The sequence below is a fragment of the Castanea sativa genome, chromosome 12, assembly GCF_040712315.1.
Source record: "Castanea sativa cultivar Marrone di Chiusa Pesio chromosome 12, ASM4071231v1".
NCBI classification, from domain to species: Eukaryota; Viridiplantae; Streptophyta; class Magnoliopsida; order Fagales; family Fagaceae; genus Castanea; species Castanea sativa.
The window spans coordinates 37,574,584-37,591,689 of record NC_134024.1 but is presented as its reverse complement, the minus strand read 5'-3'; the positions used below and the strand labels follow the sequence as shown (position 1 = coordinate 37,591,689).

At 33.9% G+C, this 17,106-nt stretch overlaps 2 protein-coding genes and 1 non-coding gene across 3 annotated transcripts; 1 reads left to right on the top strand and 2 right to left on the bottom strand.

The window, feature by feature from the left end:
* Positions 1-581: 581 nt before the first annotated feature.
* Positions 582-3,015, bottom strand: LOC142618715 (uncharacterized). Its single transcript, XM_075791705.1, has 4 exons — positions 2,682-3,015; positions 2,100-2,194; positions 930-1,950; positions 582-849 (listed from the first exon to the last, which is right to left on the bottom strand). Exons 1-4 carry the CDS (start codon positions 2,769-2,771, stop codon positions 769-771), a joined length of 1,287 nt encoding a protein of 428 aa, XP_075647820.1. The 5' UTR covers positions 2,772-3,015; the 3' UTR covers positions 582-768.
* A 7,969-nt stretch (positions 3,016-10,984) lies between these two features.
* On the bottom strand, positions 10,985-11,069 carry TRNAM-CAU (transfer RNA methionine (anticodon CAU)). Its single transcript is given in 2 exon segments — positions 10,985-11,020; positions 11,032-11,069. It is a non-coding gene; the product is annotated as a tRNA-Met (tRNA).
* An 81-nt stretch (positions 11,070-11,150) lies between these two features.
* Positions 11,151-15,362, top strand: LOC142619337 (heterogeneous nuclear ribonucleoprotein 1-like). The gene is made up of 2 exons (XM_075792402.1): positions 11,151-11,571; positions 13,961-15,362. The coding sequence occupies exons 1-2, from the start codon at positions 11,350-11,352 to the stop codon at positions 15,068-15,070; spliced, it is 1,332 nt and encodes a 443-aa protein (XP_075648517.1). The 5' UTR covers positions 11,151-11,349; the 3' UTR covers positions 15,071-15,362.
* Positions 15,363-17,106: the final 1,744 nt, after the last annotated feature.

Here is a 17,106-nt window from a genome sequence, read left to right as displayed (position 1 = left end):
CTTGTTTAGCAAGACGGAGACAAAGCTATCAAACTTAGACCAAAAATGAGCTTAAACTTGCTCCCATCAACCTCTTAGATTACTTGAAATAAGATAGGTATGGATACAATTATTTCACAGAAAATAGCGAATTTGCATTGCTCACACTTCTTCTATGGATATAATTTTTTTCTTTTTTCTTTTTTTTTTGGGTTCTACTGGTCTGACACACACAAGAACAGGTCTTTAGCTTACTTACACATTTCTACCTAGAAGCAAACAAACCATGACAATGAGATTTGTGATGTTGGAAATCAAATTGTGATTAGACAAAAATGTACAACCATTACTGGAATCTCCAACTAAATAGATCTCTATGCTTTAAAAGTCATCAAACCATATAATATTCTGATCTAGTGACTGAAACTCAGAGAGAGAGAGAGGCGAAGTTTTGGTAGCTGTAAATCAATAAACAGAATGTAGGACTTTCCCTGGTTTAAAACTGAAATCCAGGGGCTGAAGGGAATGTCTTCTGGAATATATAAAAACCAAACTGATCTCTTCATAAAATCATAAATCAGCATTGCAGAAAGAATTATGGATACAATTAAAAAGAATAAATTCAATTATATTAAATCGTGAAATTACAACAGGCAAGCAGATGTCACAAACAACCAAATTATATTTCACAAAAGAATTAAAAAATATAGATGCTGAGAACATAAAACAACAATCCAACACCAAATCACTCACAAGCTTGTCTAAACATACACCAAGTGTATGAGTAGTTTAAGCCTCAGCAGAACCACTTTTCAAAGCTCTCTCCAACCTTGCCTCAAATGGAGTAGTGTGCCAATTCACTCTCTTATCCTGCACACCCACAAAAACTTAATCAGAACACTACTCCATCCCCCGAAACAAAAATCTCACTAGTTTTACTTCACATATACCTCTCTGTACTTGCTGGTTGTGTTTGGGATTCCTTTGTAGGAAGAGGCTGAGCCAGAATTCTTGGTAGTGCCTGTGTGACTCCAGTAGGTCCCAACAGTCCCTATTATAGGCATGTCATCAGGGCTTGGACTTGGTGACCTCCTTGGTGAAGAAGTAGTCGAAAACTGTTTGAGTTCTTCAATAGTTAATGCTCCCAAAATAGGTCTATCTTCTGGGCTCCTTGATGAGGTTGATCGTTGTGACATGCTTATCTCAGGTGTAATGGTGCTAGACTTATTGATGGGAGTCGCCTCAGATGATTCCAACCAGTTGGAAAGGCTAGCATCAACTGCTACTTCCTGGCTTGACTTCTTGGATTGATTAGTTTTTGACTTAAAACTGAATGAAACCTCAGATTCTTGATTCGAAACGAAATTCTCTTTCTGAGGCCTCAATGGTGATGCCCCTTTAGCTTTAACAGCTTTCCATTGCGTAAGATTTTCGACAGGGTTTAACACAGGATGAACATAAGCACTCCTATCTCGAACATTCGGGTTATACACATATGGCTTAACCTCCCCTTCATCACATCTTATTGGACAATCATCAACCACCTCGGTAACCACAGGAACAACAGGAATTCTTCTCCTTGACTCAACAATTCCATGATCATCATCCTCATAAATTTCATTCACCTCAAGTACCCCATCATCGTCGTCATCATCATCGTCATTATCATCATCAAGATCACTCTCCTCATAATCTAATTCTTCAAACTCATCATCACTGTCCCTGCAATTCTGGTATCTATGATTTGGAGGATAAGATACCGAGCTTGAAGTGTTCGAATTTTCTTCTGAAGAAGACTTTGTTTGACTTGATTTTGCTATATTTTCCTCCTGCCCCGTCTTCCCACTGCCTTCAGTCTCCGGTACAACATTCTTAACTTCCTCACACAAAACATGTTCATAGGTTTCCACATTGGAATTGAATGTTACTTTCCTTCTGCTTCTAAAGCTCGACTCTCTCTCAGGCTCATCCCTACACTCAAATCATATCAAAAGTCAAAAAACAAACAAAAAATAATAACAATAAGCTTATAAATAAAACAAATTTTGCTTTTGCTCTCAAAAACCAAAAATTACGAAAGCATTGAATCCCAAAAAAAGCCAAGGAATTTGATAACTCACTGGACTTGTGAATTTGTGATGTCGATGGGTATTTGGGAGTCCTCGTCTTGAGTAGAATGAACAGCAGATTGCACAGGCGTGCAACTTGCAGTTCTCTGCAACAATTTTCAGAATTCAAATTCAGTTTTAAAAGTTCTCTAAAAACAATAATCAACTAATGTTCTGTTTGACTGCTGAGCAAACTTAGGGGGCAAAAAAAAAAAAATCAAAATCTTGAATCTTCAATAAAATGGGCTTCAAGATACAGGTATGCAACTTTATGAACTTGACTATATGCCCTTTTTAGAAACCAAATAAAAAGCAACAAAAAAAAGCTTGAAAACAATACTTAAGCTCTGTTTGGCTGCTGAGAAAAGCTAGGAAACTAAAAAGAAAGCCAAAATATTAAATCTTGAAGAAACTGGGCGTAAAGATTCAAGTCTGTAACTTTATTAACATGACTATTTGACCTTTTTTAGAAACCAAAAAAAAAAAAACATCAATCTTGATATCTTTTCTTTCTTTATGTCAAACAAAGGGTTAAGAAAAAACAAAACACTAAAAGACATCATCGCAAAAACAAATCTTGAAGACAGTACTTACAGGTTGATCACGAGGTTGAACCTTGTTGCGTCTATGCTTCCTTCTTTTCCCATCTTTGGAAGAACCAAAACAACCAAGAAAACAACCCATTTTGACAACAACAACAAGAACAAAAAAACCAAAAAAAAATTCTCTCCCTCTAGAAGAAAAATCTCAAAGATTTGCCAAGTGGGTTTTCTGAGTTCTACCCAGAGAAAGATTTTGCTTTAATGGGTTTTCATTGTTTACTAAAAAGAGAAAGGAGAGCGTCAAAGAAAAATTTGAAGTTTAGAGAGAGCGGTTCTGTAATAGAGGCTCTTCCTTCTTCTACTTCTAGTTGGAGAGTTTGTTTTGTAATTTTCTTTAAAAAAAATTCTTATTTTAGTGAAAAAGAGGAAAAGTGACCGTTGGGACTTAGGATTCGTTGATTGACTAAATCCATATCACAGCCTGTAAATCCTTTTGTGTTTTCTTTTGCCCAAAAAACAAACACAACTCTAACGTGTTGTTCACAGAAACAACGTTTGTGTGTGTGTGAGTAGGCTTTTTGATCTCAACCATTGCATCATTTATAGGGGACCCACTTTGTTAATGATGACTGATTTTTTGTATTTAAAGTGTGATTGGTTCCATCAACTCCTCTATAACGTCTATTTTGTATACAAAAAAAAAAAAAAAAAAGTAAAGTAAAGTTCTTTTTCAAGTACCAATAATACATACAATAGGAATTTCTTTTCTTGGAAAGAGAATTTAAGTGAGAGTTTTTCAGATTAGATTTTAAAAGATTTTACTATTTGCTTCTTCTTCTTTTTTTCTTTAATGATCTTTTGATCAGATTTTATTAGACAAAGATTGTGTTCGAACTTTCCATGTTCGAATCCCACTCTTTGTCTCTTGGCTAAAATCACAAAATTGTACCACATGCGTCTTTTTAAATTGTTTCATTGGTTTCTATTTTTTAAATATGGTCTCAGAATCGGTGTTGTAATTAATGAATTTTTTCTCAAAAAATAAAATAATTATTGGATTATAATAAAAAAAATCCAATTTCTTAAAACAGCCCAAAATAATAGGAAAATATTACCTCCCTAAAAAAATAGTTCAATATTGTTATGACAAATTCGACTTTGAGATTTAGCTTTAAGATCTTTTCGATATTTTTGTTAAAATTATAAATAAAGAAGAAGAAGAATAAAAAAAAAATTCAATAATATATTATAAATCGTGTGTGTAGAACCTTAGTTACACCTAATGTAACTTTAAATAATATTACACCACCCAATAACTTATTATAAAATTCACATTTTGAAAATCTCACTGTTAAATTACATGTTTTATATGTTCTTAACATTCATGACATTTTTCATGTCAATTGAATGTTATTTACCATTCTATCCATAAATTCATATTTTATACATTATTTTAAACTACAAAAACGTGAATTTAAAATTTTGATTGATGACATGACTATTAATCTTTGATTACTTTGAAATTTTGCAAGTATGAAAAATATACGAAGATAATGTAATCTAATGGTGAACTTGTCAATATTTGCATTCAACCATAAAAATTATAGTTGTACCAAGTGACTTCACCAAATTACCGAAATTTTTTTACAATGTAAATATAATTTTTTTTGTTCTTATCTTCTTTTCATATAACTTCTAAGTTGATAAACTCTTAATTTGATTACAATCTAAATTCTTCGTCCAATCCTTTTATTTTATTTTTTTATATAAATTATATTACTACATGTCAAAAACAACATCGTCATTAGTTCATATTTTTTAGATTTTAAAAAAATATATATATAATTTTTTTTTTCTTATCTTCTTCTCCTATAATTCACACCTCCACAAATTAGACTTTTTGTTCATATCAATTTCTTCATTGCGGGGTGTATATATATATCAAATAATTCATAATAAATACCCACCATACAGTTTTTTTTTTTTCTTTTGTTCTTCTCTTCTTCTACTTACAACCTTGCAGGTATGTATTTGTTTACAGTAATATTTTATATATTTGTTTACTTTAATTTTTTTTCAATCAAATTGAATAGGTTTTGTGTATTTTTTGTCTTTTGTTTAACCTAATTTTATTAAGTTTTATATGCTTAGACATAATTTTATTAAATATGGTTATTAATTTTGCAATGATTTTATTATTTTGTTTAACCTAATTTAATATGGTTATTGTGGGGAGTGAAAGAACCTAAGTGGGTATTTGGGCCTTGGGCTTTATCAATGGGCCATAGTTCGTTCTTGACTAAAGGCTTTTAGGGCTGCGAGTTGGCTTACAAGCCGAGGGCCCAAGGATTCATCCGAGGAAGAGTCTCTCCTCGGACAGACCCGTAATTACTTGGAGGTTCACTAGAAAGATCAAGGCAGAGTTCTGGAAAGACTGTAGGTTAAAGAGGGGATCCAAATACCCTCTAGACATGGCGGTGTAAAAGAAATATCTCAGAAAAAGGCTGCTACCTCCACATTAAAGACCCTGCACCTACCTCTCTGACCGCATTAATGGAGAAGTGACCCTTGAACAGTAGAATTCAGCCTTCTAGCTAGTATTTAAAGATTTCAAGAAGGTGGTGGAAGGAGATTTTGGGTGACACGTGGCTAAAAGAAGAAGGAAATGAAGTATTTAAGGAGAGAAGGGGATAGAAGAGAGAGAGAGAGGCCTTTTTGTAAAGAAAAAATAACTAGAGAAAGACTAAGGATTGTAACCTTTAAAAGGAAAAAGAGAAATAATATACAAAGTTATCCATTGTTTGTAAGTACTGTAACATTCTAGTCTGTTCATCAAGCTTCGAGCACCACTAAACTAGGTTGCGAACCCACACTTTACAAATTTAATTGTCTAAGGTTCATTGGGCCTGAGTCCACGTGTGTTTTTGGGTTCAGGTGCAATTGTGCACTTACAGTTATGGTTTGAGAATCAATCAATAAATATGCTTAGACATGATTTTTTTTATTATGGTTTGAGAATCAATCATTAAATGTGCTTAGACATGATTTTTTTTTTTTTTTTGTATTTTGTATATGAATTAAATGTTTATGACATGAGTTCCATTGGTGTTTCGTTGTTACACAATTATGTTTAATATGGTTAGACATGATTTTTTTTTTATATATCATGTATTAATTACATGTTTGCGACATGGGTTCCAATGGTAATATGTTGCTTCCATCCCTCAATTTTGATTTAGAGAACAATTTATTTTTAGCTTATTAATAAGCATGTCTTGATATAAATTTGATGATAAATTGTTCTATTTATTTTATTATTTAATTTTACTTAAATTAGAAAATGTTTTCTTATTTTCTTTAGTTTATACACAATTCTTGATTAAGCCGTACATCGCACGGGCATAATACTAGTGTGCATATACATACATACATACATACATACATATATATATATATATAGAGAGAGAGAGAGAGAGAGAGAGAGAGAGAGAGAGAGAGAGAGAGAATAAAAAACTAATATTGGTGACCCATAGCAAAAATATTTTGAGGATATTAAAATTATGGCTAAAATAAAATTTTCAACCCTAAAAATTTAGTTTAAATTTAAGTATATTTCCCTACATTTAAAAAGTTATCATTTGGCCTAGCAAAATTTAAGAGATATCAATGTCACACTTTTGTCTATTTATCTTTATTTTTATTTCAGGCCATATTAGCTTTTAAACATGTCATGTTAACATTTTGTTATAAAAAATAATAATAATTTCTTTATTACATAGATGGAAAGACAAAGTTCATATCTGAAAAAATTTTAAGGGATATGAATATTACAAATTTTTTTTTTTAATTGAGAAAGGAAAACCAATCTATATATACTTGTTTATGCTTAAAAATATTGAAGATTTATTCACAATGTCCATATTTATATATTTGTGTGTGTGTTTATCAAATAAAAAAAGATACTTGGTGTTGTCGAGTCGTCCCACATTGGTAAGGAGTGATATTGAGAAGGGGTTTATCACTTACTCCGCGACACTAACTGCCTTGGTGTTGGCATGTGAGTATATTTCTTTATCTCATCCCCCTTTCCCTATATATATTTGTGTATGTGTGTGTGTTTATCAAATAAAAAAAGATACCCGGTGTTGTCGAATCATCCCACATCGGTAAGGTGTGATATTGAGAAGAGGTTTATCACTTGTTCCGCGACACTAACTGCCTTGGTGTTGGCGTGTGTTTATCAAATAAGAAAAAAATGTCCATATTTATGAAGGTGTTATTGAATAAACAAGATAAATCATTATGAAAACGGATAGTATTATTTATGGTAGACCGATTAAGAGAATACTTACTAACCAACCGCCTCTTAGGGGGATTAATTGGTATCTCCTGTAAGCATGCTTGGAGTACAGGGAATGGAGAGGTTTGGGTAGTGGTATTGAGATTTAAATTATTGAATGATATAGCAAAATCACATTTCAATGGCTAAGATGCATCCGCATGATCGAGTCTAATTATGTGTGATTATGGACAACATATTTTAATTGGTTCTATGAGAAATTAATTTGAACTAAAAATGTATCATAATTCTACTAGATTAGATTTAAAATAAATAAATAAATAATCATGAGAGAGCCACACATTAGATTTAACAACTAATTTTCCTACAATTTCAATTTAGAATTCAAAATTCTCCGGGCCTTCTATAAATAGAGGATGTAATTCACTATTCCCCTAGAGCTCTATAAGAAGTGAGCTCTCTGTAATCTTTCAAGAATTAATTAAACTTTTCTTCTTTCCTTTCTTATTTTTTTTTAAAAATTATTTTATAATGATTCTTTTGTATAACAGACTGCACAATAGTAATATAATGTTTTCCAAGGTTTTTCTAATAGTCCAATACTTTTGAGGTCATGCAAAATTGCACAGTAATAGTCTAATACTTTTCATGATGCAATAGTAGTGACTTTAAAAGAAAAGGGGTAATTACACATAATCAACTTGTGGTTTGGGCGAAAATCACTTTGCCTACCCGTGGTTTGAAAAGTTTACTTAACCTACCTGTGGTATGTTCCGTTTGTTTTCCGTAACCCACCTCTGTTAAAATAAGGGGTAAATAGATATTTTTACTCAAATTTTATGTCTCTCTCCTCCCAAAACAAAAAATAGAGTAAAAATGCAAGAGAAACAAGATTAAAAAGTGGTATTTGTCTCTCTCTCCATTCACACAAATTTTGAACATGAAGAATATGAAGAACATACCCAAAAAAATAAAAAGCCTAAGCCCCATTGCCTCCCTCAACCCTTTGGCTAACTCCATCACCGCCCTCCTCAACCTTAGCTATCAACATCATCGCCCTCCTCTCCTCCTTCCCTGACCTCTCTGAAAAATTAAAAATCCATTAAGAAAAATAACCTAATCAAACCAAAATTCTGAACCAAAATTCTAAGACCCAATCGGACATTAAGCAAGGAAAAAACAACTCATTTCAGCCTCTTTTCTGAATCTAAAACCATCAAAATGGACTAAGCAACAAGTGACCCAATCATTGTTTGCAGGTTTCCGCTAAATTTGAGCATAAATACAAACCCCAAAAAATATAGGTAAAAACTAGCACATGACATGAGTGGGTGCACAATTCCCTTTACATTGGGCAATATCAAATTTTGAGTAAACTAGAAATAAAGCTGAAAAGTTGAGATCCTACACAATATTGGTTGATCAAAATGTTCATTTTTAAATGGCAGTACTACAAAATTTGTTTCAACTTGAAAGCCAATTTGAGACCATTTCATGAAAGAAGAAGCTATGTGTACCCTAAATCTGCAGAAGCCGAATCACAAACCTTGACAATCTGAGAGCACAATTTAAGATCATAAACCCACAACCACGTATTGCTTCACTTAAACACATCTCCAAAATCCTAATTAAAATACCATAAACCCATACTTTACATGAAAAGCAAAAGTCTTGTTAGACTTGGTGGGCATTCCTAAAAACCCAAAATAGCCAAAACCCATAAACCAAAATAGCCCCATAAATCAATTATAAGGTGTGGTGTGTTGTGGAGTAGATACCATTTGTTTGAGGTAGAGAGCTGATTTTTGGAGTTTGTGGGAGAGCATTTTATAGGGAAGATGGAGGAGTTTCGCGAGTGAGTCTTTGGCTCCTTCACTTCCTGAGGCTGAGGATGCTTTGTCCTCTGCTACGAAGTCTGGCATTTCATTTGGCTAACTCCAGCCACTTTTCTGGAGTTAGCCAAAGGGTTGAGAGAGGCAATCAGCTTAGGCTTTTTACCACTTGATGAAGACATATCAACAAAACACGATTCTTGGGAAGCTCAAATTTAGAGTTTCACACAGTAAGTTGGCACTTAAACAAAATTTGAAACCTTAAATCGAGAACAGACATAAATACCTTGATTTTTTTTACCGAAACTACCTTCTCTAGCTTCGATGTTGCGAAACTTGTTTTTTCTCCCCCTCCAGACGCTCCAAACCACAAAGAACACGTTAATCTCACCACAGGTCTCTCTCTCGAAAAGTTTTTGAGTATTGGGTGTTTTGATCCGCGTTATGTTGTGTTTTGGGGTTAAGAGGTGTCTTTGTAACAGCTGGGACTGAAGTGGATTACGGAGATTGACAGAAACATACCACAGGTAGGTTAAGTGATACTTTTCAAACCACGGCTAAGTAAAGTGATTTTCGCCCAAACCACAGGTGGGTTATTTGTAATTACCCCAAAAGAAAAGCTTAAGATTAATTGTAATTTTATATTTTTGTGGCTTTTAGTTTTTTTATTACTCAATAATTAGGAGAGGAGGAAAATACCAAAAAGTGTCAATCAGTTGAGTTATAAAGCTATTAACATTTTTTTTTTTTTGTGGTTTATGAATCTATTAAAAGCTTTTTCTAATTGTGCACTTTTTTTAAGGGATATTTGTGTGTTAGGTATGACCACTGCCACTGGTTGGTAATTGAGTAATTGATAAGTTTTAGTTTCTAGTTTTTATTTTAAGAAATATTTTTTCTTTAATTTATATTTTTTCTTTAATTTATTTTTGTAAATTAAGTAGTAATTGTCAAATTCACAATTAAACTAATATCCCACCGGTTAAACCCATAAGCTGGTATATTGGTCTTTTTAATGGTTCGATGCTCAACACAATTATGATAACTATGGTTTAAAACCCTTTTCTTTTTTTTTTCTTTTTTTTTTCTTTTTTTTTTTTTTTGAGGAAAACTATGGTTTAAATTTTACAACCTAGGTGGGTTGGCCAAGTGATTGGGTACTTGGTCTCAAAGTACATGTCCCAGATTTGACTGGGTGTACTCTCCAATTCGAGTCCAGGTACCTATACTTTGAAAAAACCCCCTGGGGCTAGCGATTTACCCCACTAAGGCCCACACGTCGCAAATAGTGATTAATTTCTAGTTGAAAATTTTGAGGATACACTGTGAGAAACCAAAAAAAAAAAAAAAAAAACTTACAACTATTTTTTACTAGATATATTTATTTGAATTTTACTTACCTACGGATCTTATGGTAGTGATTCTAGTGACTTTATTATATGTTTGCAAAAAAAATTTCTTCAATGTTTAGAAAATTTAAGTTGTACTTAGCAATTTAATCAAGCCATTTTTTTTTTTTTTTTTTTGCATAGGAATCAAGCCAATTTTGTTGTTGACTTGTTGGTCATTCTGTATAGTATTTTTGTATGATCTTTAAAAAGTTAACACATTATTCTAGTATTTTTGTATGAACTTTAAAAAGTTAACACAATGACTTGTTGGTCATTGTGTATAGTATTTTTGGTCATTATGTTGTATGACCTATAAAGGAAGATGCAATAGCCAATAAGAGAACATTCTCAATTAGTTATATATTATGGGTGCGGTTAATAAATGACCTTATTGCATTTTTTAATGGAACATTTTAATGGCCTTTTAATTAGAAAAATAAAAGCTGTTAAAAATTTAGTTACTTCAAGATTAAAAAAAATAAGTTATATTTTACGGTTTACTCATAATGGGCCCTTACCCTAATTATTATGTAAAAGTTAATATAACCATTTAATTTAATGCAAAGGTTGAGAGTAACTTAAATGTTAAAAATGCCTTAAAAGGAAGATGCAATAAGCAAATGAGAACTTTTTCAACTAGTTATATATTATGGGTTCGGTTAATAGAACATTTTAATGCCCATTTAATTGTAAATATAAAAAAACTGTTAAAAAGTAAGGGTATGATTGGTAATTTTTTTTCCTATATAATTTATTTAAGGAAAAAAGAAAACAAAAAAACCAGTTTACTCAATTTCTTAGGTCTTGAAAAAATAATTCAAAAAAGATTTGTTGGGGTGAGAGAGGCTCGAACTCTCGACCTCAGGATAACTCAGAAGCTATGAGACCTACGCGCTAGCCAACTGCGCCACCACCCCTGTTGTTAGCTTCCGTTGTTTAATAACTACATAACCTCAGAATTTATAAATACTAATCTACTTCCATAGAGTCTAGGCCGAGCCCAAGTCGGCGTCGTTTCAAAACAAAACCCTAACCCAGTAATCGCTTCCCTTCCCTCCTCGAGTCGAGTCCACTCACTCTCTCTCTCTGTGTGTCATATTAACAGAAACCCAAAAACAGATAGTTTTTTTTTTTCCATTTTGAGCCTCTCTCTAAGAGAACACACAGAAAAGAGAGGCAAAAAAAGAAGAGAAAGATATGGATTCAGACGAAGGAAAGCTATTCATAGGAGGCATAGCATGGGACACCAGCGAAGAAACCTTGACTGAGTACTTCACCCAGTACGGTCAAGTCACCCAAGCCGTTATCATGCGCGAGAAACCCACTGGTCGCCCTCGTGGCTTTGGTTTTGTTGTCTTCTCTGAACCTTCTGTTCTTGACCGTGTCCTCCAGGATAGGCACACCATCGATGGCCGCACCGTTAGTCTCTTTCCTCCCTCTATTTGCATTCACTTTCTTGTTTCTATTTTTGGTTTTCCAGTTGTTTTTTGTATCTGGGTTTTGGTTATTTTTTGTTGGGTTGGCCTTAAGTTTTGATTTTGAGTCTTTTTGGTTTCTGGGTTTTGGTTATTTTTTGTTGGGTTGGCATTAAGTTTTGATTTTGAGTTGTTTTGGTTTCTGGGTTTTGGTTATTTTTTGCTGGGTTGTCAAGTCCAGTGGCTTATTATCTGTGAATTGCTCTCTTGATTTGTAGTGATATTTAATGGGTTCTGCCTATTTTCATCTGTTTGTTCCTGTGGACATTGATTTTGCCCTTTGCGGTTCCTTAAGTATGCTGAAAATCATGAAAATAACAGGATTTAGGACAATTATACCAGTTTTATGATAGGAAATCTGCAAAGGTTTTGCATTACTAAGTAGTGGAGCCAAACTAGTTACAAGTTGTTTTTTGGTTATCTTGGCCTTGCAATTGGCCTTGCAATTGGCCTTGCAAGAAACTTTTATACATACTTGTAATCCATAGCATTTCATCATTGAAGAAACAACTCATAACTTTGTCTCTCTCTGGTTCTCTTTCTCAATTCTCCCTTCTTCTTCTTGGAGGGTGACTACCTCAAATTAAGTTTATTTCATCCATTCCTTTTCATTTCCCCTAGAAACCAGTTTGATCCATGACATGGTCTGTTGAATAATTAACTTCACTTCCACGCTAACATTGTTAGAATTATTTTTTTGGGTGGCCTATGCAGCGGATACAACCCTATAACGTGTGGTTAAGTGTTTCATTATAGGGTTTTACTAACGTATGCCGTTAGGGCATACATTAGTAAACCATTTTAGGAAGCTTTTTAAGGGAAAATGAAAACTAACATTTTTTACCCTTTTTTCAATTTGCCATAAAAAGTTGCCTAAAATCGATAATTAATGTATGCCCTAAGGGCATACATTAAATGAACCCTTCATTATATCGGGTTCGGTCACTGTAGTAATTTAGTTTGATTTCATTATCATTACTCTTGGTTTTGGCATTTCATGGGGTCATGTCTAGTGCTTTGGGGTTAGCCAGGGGGATCTTTCTTTTTTCCTATGTTTGGGTGCCTGTTGTGTGCTCTAGAAGTTATAAAAATACATTCTTTATAACAAGCTCACTAATGTTTGGGTAAAAGGGATGAGGCTTGCTCTTACAATTATGTAACTTCATTTGTTTATTAGATTTTCATATTTCTGTTGGCTATGTGTATACTTGTTCGTAATTGTTTTTTATTTTAGTGTTCTGTCATCTTCTATTGGTTTTTCTCTATCAGTTTACCCTGTTAATAATTATTTTTCATTAGTAATGGTCACTTTCACAAATATTTTGCCTCTTCATTCCTTCATTTGGGCTTCATTTTGTTGAATTGTTTAGGACAAGCACCTTATCCATGGTCAAACATGAATAGTCTTTCATATCTCATGATTCAATAGTTAATAAAAATTATTTTAGTGTTATTTTGCATGTGTTTGAGATTTTGTTTATTTTTCAAATGGGGTTTCTTTTATTTATTTTTTTATTAATTTATTGCAGATGTAGTACTATTTCTTTATGGGTAGCTTGACAATAATATTTCGCAATCACTTGATTGCTTTCTGGAGTTTACCATTTGCAATTTTTTTTAAAATGGGTTCATGTTTTCTTCATCATTGCTAATGAATATATTATGCATGGGAATGTCAACGTTGTTTCCATGTTGCCTCCACATGATAGGAAAGAAAAAAATATGTTTAAGGAAACAAATTTCATATTAGTAAGGATAACCATGAATAAGTTTTTTTTTTTTTTTTGGTATTGTGTGAGAGCATGAGCAAAATAATGCCTGTGTCTTCTTTTTGTTTCCTTTGTTTTCTTATTGGTCTATTGGCGTTTAATCTTTTCTTTAGGTTACTGATATATTGTATGAGAGAGAGAGAGAGAGAGAGAGAGAGAGAGAGAGAGAGAGAGAGAATCAAAGAAAAGAATCAATTGGTATTAGACTTTTCATGATTACAGAGTAACAGAGCTAGGAAACGAAATCTTCCCTAAGTTAGCTTACTGCTACTTGCATGGCCATTTTTTTCTTTATATTATGGAGAGGTGGCATAGGTTAAATAGTTTTTAAATAATGTGTGCAAAATGCACCCACAAAGAGATGAAAATTATCTTTTTTGGTTCTTGTGTTAAAGGATTATCCAATTGTTAAAATAAACTTGTTGGCCACATTGTAAATTTTGTTTTCCTAGATCATTGTATATGTATATATATATATATACATGAACATCATGCTTGTATATGTCTTTTTACTTGTACTTGTTATGTCCCTTCAGCCGTTAAAATTTCATGTCAACTACACAGGTGGAGGCAAAAAGGGCTTTATCAAGGGAAGAACAGCAAACTTCCTCTAGAACTGGAAATTTTAATGCTGGCAGAACCTCTGGAGGGGGAGGAAATTTTAAGACAAAAAAAATATTTGTTGGAGGATTGCCTTCCAACCTGACAGAAGATGGATTTCGTCAGTATTTTGAAAGTTATGGACAAGTAACTGATGTAGTAATAATGTATGACCAGAACACTCAACGCCCTCGTGGTTTTGGTTTCATAACATTTGACACTGAGGACGCAGTTGATAGAGTTCTTCATAAGACCTTCCATGACTTGAATGGTAAATCAGTCGAGGTAAAACGAGCCCTTCCCAAAGATGCAAATCCAGGTGGTGGGGGCCGTAGTGGGGGCTATCAAGGTTATGGGGCCTCTGGTGCAAATACAAATACATTTGATGGTCGAACAGATGGAAGTAGATATATGCAGCCTCAAACTGCTGCAGGTGGTTTCCCGCCATATTCTGGCTATGGTGGAGCAGGTTATGGTTATGGAGCTGCTAATAGTGGAGTCGGTTATGGTGGTTATGGCAGTTATGGTGTTAGTGGTTATGGAACTGCAAATACTGGATTTGGCGGTCCCATGGGAGCATATGGAAACCCAAATGCCCCTAATGCTGGTTATGGAACTGGGGGGCCAGGCGCAGTAAAAAATACTTGGACAAACCAAACTCCTTCTGGGTATGGCACATCAGGCTATGGTGGAAGTGCTGGGTATGGAACTGCAGCCTGGAATGCTCCAGGTAGTGGTGGTGCTGTTTCTGCTCCAAGGGGTCAATCCCCAAGTGCAGCTTCTGGGTATGGGAATCAAGGCTATGGATATGGTAATTATGGTGGAAGTGACGGTTCTTATTCTGGTGGGTATGGGGCTACAGGGGGTCGTGCTGGAAGTGCCCCAAGTAGCAATGCTGGTGGTGGTGCTAGTGGAGGAGAGCAACATGGAATGGGTGGTGGCTACATGGGAAGTGGCTATGGCGACACAAATGGAAATTCGGGGTACTCCAATGCAGCATGGAGATCTGACCCTTCACAAGCCACTGGGGCTTATGGTGGTGGATACGGTGCTGCTCAGTCCAGGCAGACTTAACATTAGTGATCCAATGGTTTGATTTTCTATCAAAGGAACTGCTATGCAGGAGGTTGTACTTGCTATTAGCAAGACGGCAACAGAATTGAGATTGTTTCGGTTACTTTCTTGTCACTGGTGTATGCAACTGGTTTGATTGCTTTATTTTCGCTGGTAATAGGCATAAGTATTTCTGTTAGTAGATTGTGATGGGTAGTTTCTATTAGTAGTTTTATTTGTTCTATTACCTTTATATAAGGAAGGTTTGAAGTTTTGCTATAGTTGGTATGAGCAGGTCCTATTTCTGTGCTAACCGGAGATGTATGACTGCTCCTTGCTTCCTCCCTCTCTCTTTTTTTCCTTGGTAAGCGTTACCATTCCTTGCTTCTATTACCAGTCCCCAGCCCTGGCCCCTCCAATTTCTGGGTTTCCTATTAAAATATGTGACTGGGGCATCAACTATGTTGTTCTTTTTGTCCCTTCATAATTATATTATTCTTTATTTTACTTTCACTAGTTTTTTACTATTGAATACCCAACAGGAGGGACTTATATTGAAGTTTTTCATGTATTATTATTATAATTTTTTATGGATAATATTTTTCATGTATTATTCTGCAACGAAGTTTTAAATATAAGACGCTAGTAGAGCTTTATATTTGGGTCAGCTCTAGCTGGTTCAACATATTTTGAACTCGTTATTCTTTTCTTTTTCATTTTTCTCTCTTTTTTATTTTTATTTTTATTGAAAGAACTCGTTAATCTTAGATGTTCGTAATTTCGATTAATTTTACATTCTAAATTAATGTACAGCTTTGATTCCAACTGATTGTTATTCCAAGATCTATTAAATGTATGTGGAACTTCAATATATTTGCGTTTGACTCTGAAAGAAGAGGTTACAGCTAGGCTTCTTTTAAATTTAAAAGAAATTTGCTTTGACTTTGGTTATAAACTAGCTGCCTATTCACACCCAATTTCACAGTTATTTGCGCTTGCACAATTGTAAGTAGTTGATAAAAAGTAACAAGTTTCACAAGTTAAAGTTAGTAGCGCGCAGATAATGTCGATTACTCACAATCGCACAATTTTATAATTGTGAAATTGGGTCTCCAATTGGATGTTTCTCAAGAATTATTCATTTGTGGTATATTCAGCCTGCAGGTGTAGCGTCTGATGCTGTTTGCTTGGCTTTAAGGAATCTATCTAATGCATTTTCTTTGATTCTCGAATTAAGATTTGGCATATCCTTGTCAAATGGAAATAAGAATCGGAAAACGCATCCATCGGGTTCGAAAATAACATAAAGCTTTTTAAACATCATGAGGAAAGCCGAAAAGGCAATATCTTTGCGGATTTGATGCCTTCTAGAAGGCTTCTCCGAACTTTTTGTTGATCGGAGGTACTGCAAAGATTAAGTTAGTGAAAATTTTATGGAAAGAGAGATTTTTTGTGTACATACCCCCTTTGATTCAAGAGGGGTATTTATATGTTTTTCTTGGGTGGGGTTGGTAACAAGTTCTCTACGTTGGGAAATCTAACAAACCACTATTCCCCAGGTCGATTGAGGGGATATGATTCAAAGGTACTCAACTAATGCTGTATAATGTGGGTTTATCACATTGCGTTTAATACAAAAGGGGTGGCAATAGGTCATGGTAATGAATGCTAACATGATGGTGCAAAGACTTTCTTTCAATTAAGGACGAAACCAAGATTTCGAGTTCGGAGAGCGTCATTTAGTTTAACAATTTATTAATAGATAAAAACATAAAATTATTGTTTTGTAATATATTCCCATGCAATCATTTACTAACAAAAACAAAGACACAAAATATCATTATTTCTTATTTCATTAGAGTATTCACAGTAGTTTGTGCAAAAATTTATGTCTAGTTTAGCATAAGCACCTACTTTTTCTATTTTTACATACTCACTTTTCAAACACACTCCGCATCATATTTTACATTATATTTCATTAAAATGCTATTTCCTTGGCAATTTTTTTTAGACGAAAAACACATTTTAGTCCCTACATTTTCACGCGATTTCTATTT

Excerpts from the sequence above, each read along its gene's own strand:
- LOC142618715 (XM_075791705.1), bottom strand. The coding sequence starts at position 2,771 with ATGGGTTGTTTTCTTGGTTGTTTTGGTTCTTCCAAAGATGGGAAAAGA. Across the intron at positions 1,951-2,099 it reads ATCACAAATTCACAAGTCCA|GGATGAGCCTGAGAGAGAGT; the intron begins GTGAGTTATCAA and ends ATTTGAGTGTAG. Across the intron at positions 850-929 it reads CAACCAGCAAGTACAGAGAG|GATAAGAGAGTGAATTGGCA; the intron begins GTATATGTGAAG and ends GTGGGTGTGCAG.
- LOC142619337 (XM_075792402.1), top strand. The coding sequence starts at position 11,350 with ATGGATTCAGACGAAGGAAAGCTATTCATAGGAGGCATAGCATGGGAC. Across the intron at positions 11,572-13,960 it reads ACACCATCGATGGCCGCACC|GTGGAGGCAAAAAGGGCTTT; the intron begins GTTAGTCTCTTT and ends TCAACTACACAG.